Source organism: Alligator mississippiensis, chromosome 4 (assembly GCF_030867095.1).
Source record: "Alligator mississippiensis isolate rAllMis1 chromosome 4, rAllMis1, whole genome shotgun sequence".
Classification (NCBI taxonomy): Eukaryota; Metazoa; Chordata; order Crocodylia; family Alligatoridae; genus Alligator; species Alligator mississippiensis.
The window spans coordinates 98,289,865-98,304,012 of NC_081827.1; the positions used below are offsets into that span (position 1 = coordinate 98,289,865).

Genomic DNA, 14,148 nt, shown 5'->3' on the forward strand with positions numbered 1-14,148 from the left:
GGGGGTGTCTCCCCACAGGTCTGGATATTTCTGCTGGGGGGTGGGGAGGCGTACAGAAGGGAGGAAGTGGTGGCAATGTTAAGTGGTGTGGCTCCCAGAATCGTGCCAATTAATGCTTCCACTGCTCCAGTCCCCCAGCCCTTTTCTCTGTATATAATGCACACCCCAGTTTTCCCCAGCTGGTTTTTGGGGGAAAAGGTGCGGGTTATACGCAAGAAAATACAGTATTTCAAAAAGGTGGGTAATGGTAGCATGGGACAGCTCTGTGGAAGTAATACAAAGACTAGTAATTCTCAACCAGGGTGCCATCAGATTCTTTGAAAGATGTTACAGGGTACACCAGAAAATTAAACAGTGTTAAGTGTGCAAACATCTATAGATGATTCACAAGATAATTCCAGGGATAGCGTCAAAAACATTCTGACTTGTGGTGGCCTGATTTTTTTGCCACAGAAAAATTGTTCTCTTTTTTTTTTTTTTTGGCTGGGGGGGTTGAAAAAGAGTGAAAGCTAAGAGCTGGCATTTTCTGAGGGGTACCTTAAATCTAAAAAGGTTAACACAATCACTGACAGACAAATGCATGAAACAGCAAGTAGGGAAATCTGTAACATCCAGAATACTTTCAGGTAGATTAGTGACAGAATGGAAGACCCAAACACTTAAATCTTTTAATCAGGTTGAAGCGGGCAAGAAAACCCCCACACAAATTCTTAGGGCCTTCCAGTTCTAATATGGACAAAAGATCATTGAAAATCTTAGCAGATCTTGGAAGAGCTTCTCCCACCCCTCTGAAGTTTCATAGCATGTAGACCTTTATTCCCTGAAGTGTCTTTCATAAACCTGTTTCTGCAAGGAACTGTACTTTTCATGGGTCTCTACTGTATACATGCATGCAGATATATACCTTTTTATTTACAGAAAAGGTTTGTGTTCATTATTTAAACACAATCAATGCTCGCAAGTCAACATTCACATCATCCATTCCTTGCCACATCCAAATGAGCAATTTTTGGCTGCAGCACCTCACTGACCTTGGGACTGCTTTCCTCCAGTATTTCTCCCTCATCGGTTTGCATGAGAACAGAATCTGTGCAAAACTCTGCAGAAACACGAAATACTGCCTAGAAGTAGAGAAGGGGAAAAAATTCCATTAAATACAAAAGGAAATGTTTTCCATCTTCAGTATTTTCATTGCAATCTCATTTAACACTATAAATACTGAAAACCTTAGCCTTTAATCATGTATTCTGTATTCAAGTCAGACCTCAATCAGTGATTTGCATTCAAGACAAAGCACACAGACGTTTGTCTCTAATTTAAAAGAGAAGCAGCACTCATAACTATACATTTTTTAATTTAATTTCCCAACCATTTTACACATTTTATGTCATTACTTTATTTACTTATTCACAAGCCCCTCCCCCCACAACTGTGCTCACCAAGAAAATTACAAACTAAAGCAAAACAAGTCTCTTTCTAAAAAGTAGTCTTAGTTCGAATACCAAATGACAGCTCATAGGTACAGCTGGAGAAATATTAGTGATGTTACTTATCTGTAATAATAATGCACTTGACTGGTCCTACATTACCTGCAAATTCTTACCTTAGGGAAGTTAGCCCTGAAATCACTTGAAAAATCTGAAAGATAAGGATCTAGATGGCAGAGGAAACTGATACAATGCCATTCATCTTTGGGCAGCCATTTCAAATCCATGCTAGGTCAGTGACATGAACTGCACTTCAGAATATTGAGTTGGACAGTCTCAGGGCTGTTCCCCATGGAGAAGCATCCCCAAAACCAACTTCTGTAATGGGCAGAACTTCACCTGACTGTTAAGAGACTCTGCAGTGAGAGCAGAACTGTGCAGGCATAGAGAAGGAGCTATCCTCCAACCCCTACAAGCATTCTCTCTCGGTCAGGTTTGAGGTACACTGCTAGGGCAGTGCTGGGAAACTTGCACAGCCAGTAGCTGTTCTGCATGCACTCTGTAAATATCTGACACCACTGATAATAAATTCAAATGGAAAATCAGAAATACATTTTAAAAATGAAAGACCTAGGGCTGAAGTGTCACATTTTACCTACTAAGTATCACTACAGAGAAAAGAAAATTGATATATGTTCTGTATTACCGAACAACAAATGCAGTTGTTCCTTGTACCAAAAATCTTTGTATATCATTCCTCCATTTTATCCCAACCCCCTTTTATTGACCCTAGTACAGAACTCTGTAGGTATAAATATGCTTTATACATACAAGATCAGTATTTTTGTTGCACACTAGGGCCAAGCATGCACCCTCCATGAGGATAAAGGTCAGAGTTGGCGATGAACCCAAGTTTCAATACCATTTTGTTACTGCAATAATGTCAGGTTGGGAGATTTATCTAGCTTCATAGATACAGTAAAGTGTCAAGTGGGATTGAAGGCAAATCTCTCTCTCTCAGTAAAGCAAAAGCCACAAGAAGGACCATCTTGAGTGGAATAGTGTACTGAGTATTCCAACAGAGATTTGGGGTAGGGCCCCATATGTTTCAGAAGAATCCTACTGAGGTCTCAAATCCATTCTCTGACCAGAAGGTAAAATGCAAGTCTTTGAGAAGCTGCCATGCTGTCAGATGAGAGAAGACCAAGCAAGACAGCACAAGCTAAAGGAAAATGAAAAGCCAAACCTTGCTGTTAAGTGGACTTTCACAGAGCTGAAGGAAAAGCCATAATTAGGTGCAGCAAATAATCAAAAATATTCTGTACTATATTATAAGCAAGGGCAAGGTGGCTGTACATATCAAGAACCTCTTGCATTCTGATAAATTACTTTTTCTGGTAAGATGTCTTTCTTCTCCATTATTGGGAACTCATGGGGCTCTGAAAGAAGTCTCTGTCCATGGTACTCAACTAGCCAGCATCCAGGCTGAAAAGTACAGTGACTTCTCATCTGAATGGAGTTGCTGACCATGATTTTGCAGTATCAGGTGAAAGCAGCCCAGGAGCTGGATAAATAGTTGAGCAGACAACTAACTCTGGTCTGTCAGCAAAAAAAAGTGCTGCGACTCATTAGGAAACTGCAAGAGTGATTCTAGATTGTCTCACTTGAGTTTGATTCTCATCTTGAGAATCAGGGAGCTGGTAGGACAGCTCTTCTAATGTCAAAATTCTGGCACAATACCCAATTCGCCACTGAGGATGATAATGGGTTTTTTCCCCACACTTGGGAGTATGACATTCTAGAACAGACCTCTACAGAAACTACTTGAGATAGCCATAACTTTCTTGCTAGACTCACAGGAAGTTTCATATTGATGAAACTATATCCACAGTTTGCTACCTTCTAGTCTAAGAGGAAAAAGACCTGTCATGTTCTTGTTTATTTAGTGCAATGTGGATGCATTGCTCATAAGGAATTGCATTGTGGAATCCTGTAATTCTGGGAGAAAGCCCTTGCAAACAAATTAAGTGACTTTGAATTCCAAGACATTCATCCTCTGGGAACTAGATTATTTCCACTGGTAATGGATGGTCCACACGGAATCCCCAACCTGCCCTGGACACAGGCACGATCATTGTTACAATGAAAAGAAAAAAACAGTGCTTCCCTAAATACGCATTCGGGGGGGGGGGGGGGCGGGGGGGTGTCTATCGACCATTTCAGCTGCAAAATTAACACAAGATAATGCTACAACTTTTTTGTTCATCTGGTGCCTTACTGCAGAAGAGGCCAACTTCATCCAGAGTTGTAGGATCGCCTGTAAGATTTAATCTGCAACATCATATAGGTACCTTCCATAATAGAGGGTCTAGAAAGCTGCAGCATGCCCATATTCTCATGGTCTCATTTTACTTTATTCCGTTAGAAACTACTATAGTGACCAAAATCTGTCCTCAAGGGAAGAAGTGCTTACTAACCTGAAGGTAAGTGTTGCTCCTGTGGACTCTATTGCTTGGGATAGGGCAAAACTATTCTAATAGTTCATGAAGACCCCTACAGGAGTAAATATAGCAAGGAGTAGGAAAACGGACATCTTTTGGAGTTTTTTTCCTGAATGTTTCATCTGTCCTTTACTCCCAAGAGAGTTCTGTACCTCTGTTGGGGTAGATATTTACAGACTTGTGGCAGGAAGCTGGGGTACAGACCCAGAAAGGCTGTAACATGGCCCTATGGAAACAGTGTTTTTTTCAAGTACAGCTCCATAATAGTTCCATCTCCTAGAACACCAAATTGTTAGTATATCGGCCCACTCTGGGCATACTGGATGCTTGTAGATATGTAGCTTGTTTCAAGATTGCAGCCATAGCCACTGTTCACCTAATTCTCTTAGCAAATCCTTCAATTCCTCTATATTTTTATGTAGGGCCTTGAATAGGAAGGGGAAATGTAGAGCTCCCTCACATGGGAGCAAGCAACTTTATAACCAGGGCTTAGTTGTTTGCTATTAGGAGGTTCATTGATATCATGGGTCAATGCTGTCAGAATAAAAGTTAATGTGGTCAGCACCTTTTTGGATGCTTTCTTTTCACTACTGAATTCCAGAGTACTGTGCCTGTTAAAAGGCCATTATAAGACCAATTCCACTTGTATTTACTGTCTCTTCTAGGACCACACTGACCCTTATGGACTTTTAATAGATAGATTGAAATGAGTTTCCCTACATGTATGGGTCCTTAAGGAAGAAAAGCAGTAAAGTGTTCCACATGAGATTTTTTTCCCCACACAGAAAAAGGTACCTATTGTGTCCACTAGTCAAGAGGATGAAGTTGTCACAAGATGGACTGGTTTTGAATGCAGGTGGCTTAGAGTCCACCATGGAGAAAGTAGTTAATGCAAAGCATCTCACTCCACTTTACAGGGGAAAAACAATTGGCAGATTAATTTTGATTTTTAAGATGCCAACAGCAAACAAAATGAAGATGAAGGAAAACAGTGTTCTTAGCACATAATCTCAAAGGTTTTAAAAATCTGAAGAGTAGCATACTGAGCATTTCCTGGATTCTACCTCACTACTACAAGTTGCAAGAAGGAATGGAGAGAAGGAAGATCATGATCACTCCACCCTTTATAACAGCACCTGGGAACACAAGGCAGCACAGGGTACACAAGAACTATTTAAAAGACTCCAACCTTGTGCATGAGGCACGAACTCATCTATGCCTAGATCTATAACCACATGCTGAAATCTGCAGCCTGAAGTGCAAAATAGGACCCTAGAACAGTTGTGCAGACCCACAAGCTGAATGAGTGGCATGGGGCCTGATCCAGTACAGGGTCAGCTTGCCCACTGACCTGACCTCACACACCAAATCCAGTGCTCAGAACCATATCATCCAGCCCACAGAGCTACCCTTAGGCCAGGAAATTTGGCAAAGGAACAGCAATTAATGCTGCCACTGCTCTCCCGCCACCAAACTTCAACCCATGGGGAAGCCCACAGGCCAAATTACATGGATCTGCATGCCAGAAGTCTAGGGCAGTGGCGCTCAACTTCAGCCATGTTCAGTTATCTAGTTAAAAAAAACAAAAAACAAAAAAACCAACTGTCCAAATCATGTTATAACAGTTAATTTAGTCTACCTTATATGGGCAAAAACAGTATTAAGGGAACAACATGAACAAAGGACCAAGGCATTATAAAACAAAGCGTTATAAAACTCTGCTCTGACATCTCATGAATTGGCAAGAGGATTTCAATGTTCTTTAATATAAGGAAAAAGGAGAGAATTACTCTCATATTAAATATGAACTTGAAGGATATTGCGAAAGATGCTAGAAAATAAAGGAAGTGCAGTATATACCTGCAGTATCAGCTGGGATTAAGTATTCATTGTTTCTAGAAGTTTTGTAACCTTGTGGAAATTGAACTGGTTATCAAAAAAAGGTCACAATGCATATTGTCTTTAATCAGATAGGCATTAAACCAATTAAGCAATTACAAAACTCTTACACCCAAAACCACAGGAAATAAACTGAAACAGCATTGCTTTGCCAGTCAATTAAAGGTTAGCACCAGTTCATTCACCTCTCCATCCTTCAAGTACAATGCATTTGTTGAGCTTTGGATAATTTTTACCTTTGACAGTTTCCTAGGGCTGCTAGAGCCCCCAAGGATTCGTCCTGGCTACATTCAGTGCAAAAACAAACCCTGAAAAAAGTAAACACAATTGATATATAAAAATCAGCTGTGGTTATCATCACTACTACATCAAAATGAATACAAAATGAAAGGCAACTTTCTCTGAAGCCATACAACAATCCCTCCATTGCAAAGCAGTTTTTAAAAGTTTTAGCAATTTAACGAGTAAAAGCCATAGTGTAGACCAGAACTGTCCAACTCGGAACTCTTGGGCTTCATGCAGCCTGAAAGAGGTTAAATTTGCAGTCTGCAGGCTCCTTGCATGGGTGCTGCCCCCTCACTACCCTGGCTGCTGCTGCTGTCAGGGTCTGAGCTCCCCATCTCTCCTCTGGTTTCCATTTGCTGCCCCTACCCCTAGGGGCAATGTGGTACAACCAAGGAAGCTCATGGCTTGAGGGGGCCCCTGTGTAGTGGAGTGCTGGCAGAATGGCAGAAGGCCTGCACATGCAACATACAGCCTCAGGCCACTAACAGTGAATAGACCTGGCCTGGATAAAAACTTGGCTATAACAGGAGGCAAGCTGGGCCACCTCCTTATTCTATTCTGTTTTGTTTGCTTAACATGGGAATACGGTTCCTTTTTACCACTGTCATCCCACTTCAACTTGCTCTCCCTGTCCCAAGCAAGTTATTCTTCATAAGTGACCCATCACCATAAATTGTGCAAAGTGCTTACAGACATTTAGCCAAGAAACCATTTTCCCAAAATTAGGGAACTCCAAACTCTGTGACCCCCCTCATGGCATGTAATGTTTCCTCCCCCAAAGACACCAAGACCAGGAAATCAAAGCTAACAAAAGGCCAGACCTGATGGATAAACTTTATGCTAGCTAATGCATTTCTAACTATCACTACAACCTGGGAATCCAGGGCCAGAGGGGAGTCTAATAAAACTCAAAAGCACTGATGACTTTCATAACCAGAGAATGCCTACATTCAAATGAGCAAGAACCAGAGAACTTACTAGTGCTAGTACTACTATTTAATAATGCTTCTCCTAGCCAGCAATCATGTACATTTTATCTGAAGAAAGCCTCATCTAGGGCCCTGTTTCTGACAGGCACTAAGAAAGCAGGCAAATGATGAAAGGAATACAGGAAATAAGCTCTATATTCCCTCCTGTCTTAAGTCTCCTCCACAAATTTCACATACACTGAGCAAAAACTACATCTCTGAGTGCATCTACTGAAAATGTAGTAAATTTAGAGAATGGGTGGTCCAGGAAATATGCAAGAAATGGCAGGTTTTTTTGGTGATATCTTTAATTGGACCAACTGTATGGCTGGAAGAACGGTTAGGCAAGCTTTTGGCACAAAGTGCCCTCTATCGGGTTTGAAAGGGCTTGCTTTTCTACTGAAAATGTTCAGAAACCATCCTCCAGCACAATTCTCTGGATCAGGTCAGGGAGGATCAACATAAAACCACTTTAAAAAAAAAGCAAGTAGTGTAATCAAGTCACCAGCACCCAATGGTAAACACTATTAAAGGCGGACAAACATCTCAGTATCAGCCTGCAAGGCTGACTTCCATCTTTTGTCTAATGATAGCCATCCAGCAAGATTAATACAATTTCTGTCCCGTATCAGAGTAAAAGCCTGACTGCAAGTAGTCAACCCTGTATTCCCTATTGGCTTTCACAAGCATGAAGGTGCATGGATCTCTCTCATCTAATTATATAAAATAAAAATCAGAGGTTTGCTGTTTTCTCTCTCCTGTTTTTACTATGCTAACAAAGGTCTAGAAGACAGCCCTGAATTTGACCAATGGTGCTAGAAAAGTGGTTTGCAAGACTAGAATCTAGTAAAAGCAATCTGGATTAATTGGACAAACCACCATCTAGAGCAATTTTGATGAAAGACTTGATAGAAGTTCTGGCACAGATGGAAAGTCAGCATCTATAAACAACTAGCACCTACAGATTGGGGAAAAAGGTAAGAGGTTCCATATACAACCTTATGATACAATCAAAACAACATTGTAGTTCTACTTGCCCCATGAAAGCAAGGATGATGCTAGGGTAAGTCACCTGAGTGAGAAGTTGGTGGCTACACAGCCTAGAGGAAGATACAAGAAAAAGAAGCGTCACTACTTTGGCAGGAGAGGGACTGCAGTATTTTCTGCCTTGCTGAGCAATCTGCATCCTCCCCCCTCCCCCCATGATTAAACCCTAAGGAGCATGTCCAGACAAGTGTACATGTACAATGCGGCACCGCACACCACATGCACGCATTCTCATTCTCTAATTTGCAGGGGGCGAGTTTGCAATCAGGAAATCCCAGTGTAAAACAAAACAAAACAAAACAAAAAAACCATGCCTGAAAAAAAAGTGGAGTGGCACACATGGTGGCAGTAGCCTGGCCAGCCAGAGCCACACTCCAGCTCCAAGCCAGGCTCCCTGCTGCTAGATTTCCACGGCTGCAGCCCCCAGGACCCCAGGTAAGGCTGCTGAGGCCAGCCCAGGTGCTGGCCCCAGCCTCCCCTACCCCACCTAAGACAACGTGCTGCACACCAGAGCACATGTGCGTGGGCATTTCCTGGAGACAAGCAGCAGTGGCACATATTCTGCCGCTGCTATTTGCCCCCAGGGAAATGCACGCTCCCCCTCATGAAGGGAGCACACATGAAGTACTCTGTCCTCTCAGTATGTAGCAAGAAGCAAAAGATCAGATCCAACATATGACAGCTTGAAGCAAGAGAGTAAGAAAGCACTCAACCTCTCATCATTAACATAATAGGTGCTTGATCCTGGGCTACTGGATTAAAACTCTGCATCTACAATGTAATCCCAAAACATTCATTCTCTTAGGACTTTTCCCAATACAGTAAAAGCAATTCAGTTGACTTGGTTAGGAAAGCTACAAAGCAGACCAGTCTGTATAACACAAAGACTTATAAAAGTTAGTTTTTCATAGACTTAATATTAAATTTAAGTCCTTGCACTTCTTTCCTCACTTATGCACAAAGAAAAAAAAAAAGAGTTCCATACTTGCAACAGGTACCTCTGTTTATGTACCCTCGCATACCCCCTCCTTCCCCAAACCCTGCAGGACTCCAGCTGTGCAAAAATAAAAGGAATAGACCAGTAGGGGGGCAACTTTTTTTTTGACTGATATGCCACAAACTTTTTTGCACCCTTCCTGAATGCCACTCTGATCCCTTCTCCTGCCCAATCTACTGTTCTGCTCCCTGTCCTATCTACCCTGGGCTGCACGTGCCATTTTTAGTCTGCTGCATGCCACAGACTGCCTGTACCATTTATGACATGTTGGCCACCCCTGGAGCAGACAATGACTGTGAGGGAGGTTGGGTCATTACTTTAGCGGAATGAGAGGACAGCAGAAAATGCCGATTTTTATGGGTATTTATTCTATGGAAGGAAGAACATTGCTTTATCATCACTTAACTAATCACAACATTCATTTCAAATAATTTGGAATTTACTACCTATACCATGACCAGGACAAAAATACATCTACTTTGGTAAAATATTGGTTGCATATTGTAATAATTAAGAGAGTTCAAAGCAGATGGGAAACACAACAGGCAACTTGAACATTACAATTCAGTGAAACTGTTCCAGTTCTAGCAGATTAAGCTTTGTACAAAAGGGTTTATTGCAAAAGTAAGAATGAACAGGTGGTAGGTTTTTAAGTCCACTGTATCATGTTGTTTAGCTACTGCTTATAGTTAACATGCAACATGATCCAGTGATAAACTACTGTCCGTCAAGGAACTGTCCGTCAACCTGAAGCGTTTTCTTCTCAGCATCTGGCGTTAACTAAAAACATTCTGATTGTATGAAGACTGCGTCCCATCTCTGCTAGAAGTATATCAGTGGAAGGGGGTCTGCTGCCATTGTGGTTCAACTGTCTCACTACTCAATGGGTAAAATGCTTGACAGCAGGGATTTAGCTTGAATCCCAGTTCTGACTCATGTGCTGGAATAACTCCGACAAAGCAACTGTGAGCATGCTCTCTGCTTAACAGGCCTCAGGCTGCCTAAAGACAATGTCACACAACCAACTGCTGACAACCACAGAAAAATGTCACCTCTCTGATTAGCATACTGAAAAGGTGGCTCAAACTCATTTATAGTTTTAAAATGCCATAAGAAACATGATGTTTTCCCAGATATTGTCTAGTTCTTGTTGCCATGATTCGTAGTTCCAGTAGATTAGCATAATATCAAGCCTTCGTTTTAAAATTTGCACAAGCCAGACCTAATCATGAAAGCCTTCTTGGCTTTGCCTCATCTTGCTGTCACATGTCTGAATAGAAAAGAAGGGACTTCGCTTTGGTCCTTTCTGGTTGGGAAAGAGAGGGAAATACTCTCTTCTAGGTGTTTTAATGAAGAAATTTGAGCCCCTCACCCCCGTCCATTGGTTAAAACTCCCTTGTTTCTCAAATCAGCAGGAAGGAGATAGGATTCCTGGTTCACCCACCTGCTGCCAAAGGAAGGAAGCAAGGAAAAATACCAGGCTTCAAACAAACAAACAGTCAGAATGAGAGAGAGAGAAAAATCCTCCTCTCATGGAACCCAGGAGAAAACTATATTTGACATTAGCTAATTTCTGCAAAACGCCCTGCCTCAGTTTCTACAGCAACTTTAAATCTGAGATAGCATAACATATCGTGGTGTCGTTTAAGGGTTTGTAACTGAATTACAGCATCAACTATTTATAGTTTCATTCAATGTGAACTTTTATAAATCTCATTTACATTTCCTGAACTAGTACTGAACATGGTTTAAATGGTAATGTAGACAGGAGAGAGCCATTTTCAACACCAAAAAAATCTAGGATAAATAAGGCTTCAGATGTAAAAAGTTAATACTACTAGGGGGATCTACTAGAGCAGCAGTTCTCAACCTTTTGCACCTTACATCCCACCAACCATTTTGTTAAAAAACCCTGGTCCCACCATGATAAAAACAAAACCCCACAAAATTGCACTGTTTGAGATATCTGTTGATTCATTTATTTGAAAAGAAACAAACAAAAACAGTTGTTTGCACTTCAATCGGGCAATGAATTGAAGTCCCACCTACACGACCTTCGTGTCCCACTGGTTGAGAAACACTGTACTAGAGCACTACAGAAGAAAAACAACTGGGTCACTAATCCATACAAAAAAGATGCTGGCACTTAAATCATATCTCTTGGAACCATTTTCACAAACTACCAGTATGAAAATTAAAGATTTTCTTAGCCGATACCGATAGCTGATTAATTAACCAGCCATATTGGCCGATACCAGTCTGATAGCCAATTTACAGGAAGACTTACAAGCAGGATGCTGCTGAGCTGCATATGTGGGAGGGAAGGAGCAGACCGAGTCCCCCCACACAGTGAGGGAGGGAGTGGGACAGGAGCAGGTGCTCCCCAGCCAGGGTGGTGAATGTGACCCAGGGCTAGGAGTGGGATGGAGATGCAAGCAGCAATTTCTGGGGGATGGGGGGGGGGGGCAGGGAGGAAGGAGGTGCATGTGCCCCCCAGATTTGTGCGCAGGGCAAGGGTGGGCTGCACCAGCTTCTCTCTGGTGGCAGACTGAACCGGGGCTGCGTGAGACAGGTGTCTACAGGGAATTTTCGGTGGCCATAGCGCCCCAGGCACCCCTAGTACCAACCCTGCTTGGGGCACCAGGGCTCCCGAGGAAAAGGCAGCAGAGCACAGTGCCCAGAGCAGGGGCAATGTTGGGTGGGCTTGGGGGGCTATAGTTATGCCAAAATTCCCTGTAGCCCCATCATAGCCACCCCTCCCAGAACAGCTGAGCCCGCCTCACTCCCACACACCCCGAGCACAGCCCCCCTCCTGGGAAGAGGTCAGCACAGTGCAGACCCTGGCCCCAAGCCTGCAGCCTGCCCTTGCCCTGTACACAAATCCAGGGGGGGACATGACCCTCATGCCTCCTCCGGGGGTGCGGACAGTGGTGGGGAGCTGCTCCCCCTTCCCGGCCCTAAATGGCTGCATCCTGCTCCTGGGGTCACATTCAGCCCCACACACCCTTCCCCACTTCCTCCCTCACTGTGGGGGCCTTGATCTGCCCTGCCCTTCTCCCCAACAGACTTACTGGCAGGACACTGCTCTCCAAGCTGCTGAGGTGCTTTCCTGGCTGTGCGCGCGGTACAGCTGCAGGTATGCACACGGCACTTATTGGTGACATCATCAGCCAAAAAAAGCCAACTGACAATAACGTTAATTTTCCTGTTACTGGTGCTGATCCGACACGCGACCGATATATCGGTGCATCTCGAATGAAATTGTACGGATTATTCAACTCAAGCAGAAAAATACCACAAAGGTTTTCAGCTTTCCTTTACTAAAGAGAAGCTCAGCAAATCAGGTGTCACTTCAAAGGCATAATTCCCTTTGACTCCACATTCAGAAGTAGAAGAACACAAGGGCTTCTTGTAATAAAGGGCAATTCTGATGGATTTTAAGCCCAATCATGAAGTGGCTTTGTGGATGTTTACTATGTTTCCCTGACTAAAACTGAGAGGTGTTTGTTTGAAATATAACAAGTGGGCAGTGGAGACTGATGGGATATGGGAGTCAACTTTATTAACTGAGAAATCATAGATCAGTTAAACTAGGCTCAAAATACTTGACAAGAGGACAGGCTACTCAGGTTATTTTAGTTAGCACGCTAGAAAGTAATTTCATCATAGTTTGTTGATAACTATCCGTTTCATGCCTTGTAAACTCTTTGGGGCAGGAAGCATCTCCCATGACTAGGACTGCTAGGCAATATTTTAGTATAATTAGAAATTGAAACACAAGCACACTTTTTCCCTTAAATAGAGGTCTCTAAAACAGAGACCTCCTTTCACCACAATTCTAGCTCCTAAACTTAGTGAAATGTAAATAAAATCAAAGCCCTGCTCTTTTGTTCAGTTTTCACTTTCTTAGCTGTGGTAAGATCATGCATCCTGCCTGGTTCTCCAATCAAAGACTTTTTCATACTGTTCCTAATGCCATTTCTGCTCCCAAACTGTTAGTGACAAAACCACTATGGCCTGAAATGTATAGAAAAAATGAGTATTAATATTATTAATTATTTCACTATTGATCACTCCAGTAATAAAACAAACAAACAAAAAAAGTTAAAATTCTTATAGAGGGCAATTCAGGATTAGGATTTTTTTTTTTTTTTTTTTTTTTTTTACCCAGAAGTCACATGCTCCTCCTGGAGCATGCTTATCAGTAGGGATCTGGGTTTTCCACTTGCTGTGGAAAAATGTAGATTTTCTTTTTTAAAAAGGAGAAAACTGGGAAACTGCAGGTTTCCCCTTGCAGGCTGGCAGCCTTCCAGCTGCAAGGAACTGCTTAGGGCTGGGGAAGGTGGGCAATTAGAGGCAAGGGGTGCTACATGCATGTGTGCGCACACACAGACACTGCCACCATACAGCCAGGTGGGAGAGGCCCCAGCAGCTGAATGCAGGTAAAGGTAAGTCTATGGGGGAGGGGATGGAGAGCCAGGGCTTGGGGACTGTCATGCGAGTGTGTGAGGAGGCTTGGGCTTGGGGGGAGGGAAACAGCACAGAGTTGGGTGTCTGCCAGTGCTGAGGGAAAAAGTGTCTGAGTGCCAGGCTTGGGATCACCTGCTCCTCCAGTGGGGAAAAGGGGGTGGGGGGCCCTTCAAGAGCAGTGGGGAGCTGCATGGCTGAGCCAGCAGTACCTGGGCCAGAGGCCATGCTCACAGGGAAGGGCAGCCAATAGACACTGCCTGGCGTGGGGACATGGCCAGGCCACCTGGCACAGCATGTGAACCCCAGGGTGCCACAGGCCTGCCCTCTACCTCCCTCCAACCTATGCCAGGACTGTACTCACTCCGCCACTGCCCACACGAGTCAGAGCTACTGCAGCCGCTGCACTCTGGCCCTTCTGGCAGGCGTTGGGGAGCACGGGGTGCAAGGTTGGGAGTGAAGGGCACCAGCATGGCCCAGAGGGCGGGGGACAGGGGAGTACAAGTTGGGAGTGAGGGGCACCGCCATGACCCCAGAGGGTAAAGGAAGGCAGGGGA

The 14,148-nt window shown here is 43.4% G+C and overlaps 1 protein-coding gene across 9 annotated transcripts in view; it reads right to left on the minus strand.

Annotated features, from left to right (window-relative positions):
* Positions 1-14,148, minus strand: part of TNRC6B (trinucleotide repeat containing adaptor 6B) — a 194,374-nt gene that overhangs the window by 159,348 nt on the left and 20,878 nt on the right. For 6 of the 9 annotated variants that reach the window (XM_059726382.1, XM_059726376.1, XM_059726381.1 and 3 more), the window contains exon 2: positions 1,032-1,121. In XM_059726382.1, the coding sequence (XP_059582365.1) occupies positions 1,032-1,121 (90 nt within the window). Of the gene's footprint in view, positions 1-1,031; positions 1,122-6,063; positions 6,136-14,148 lie in introns of all 9 variants that reach the window. The other 3 variants (XM_059726383.1, XM_059726384.1, XM_059726377.1) reach the window with 1 other exon arrangement.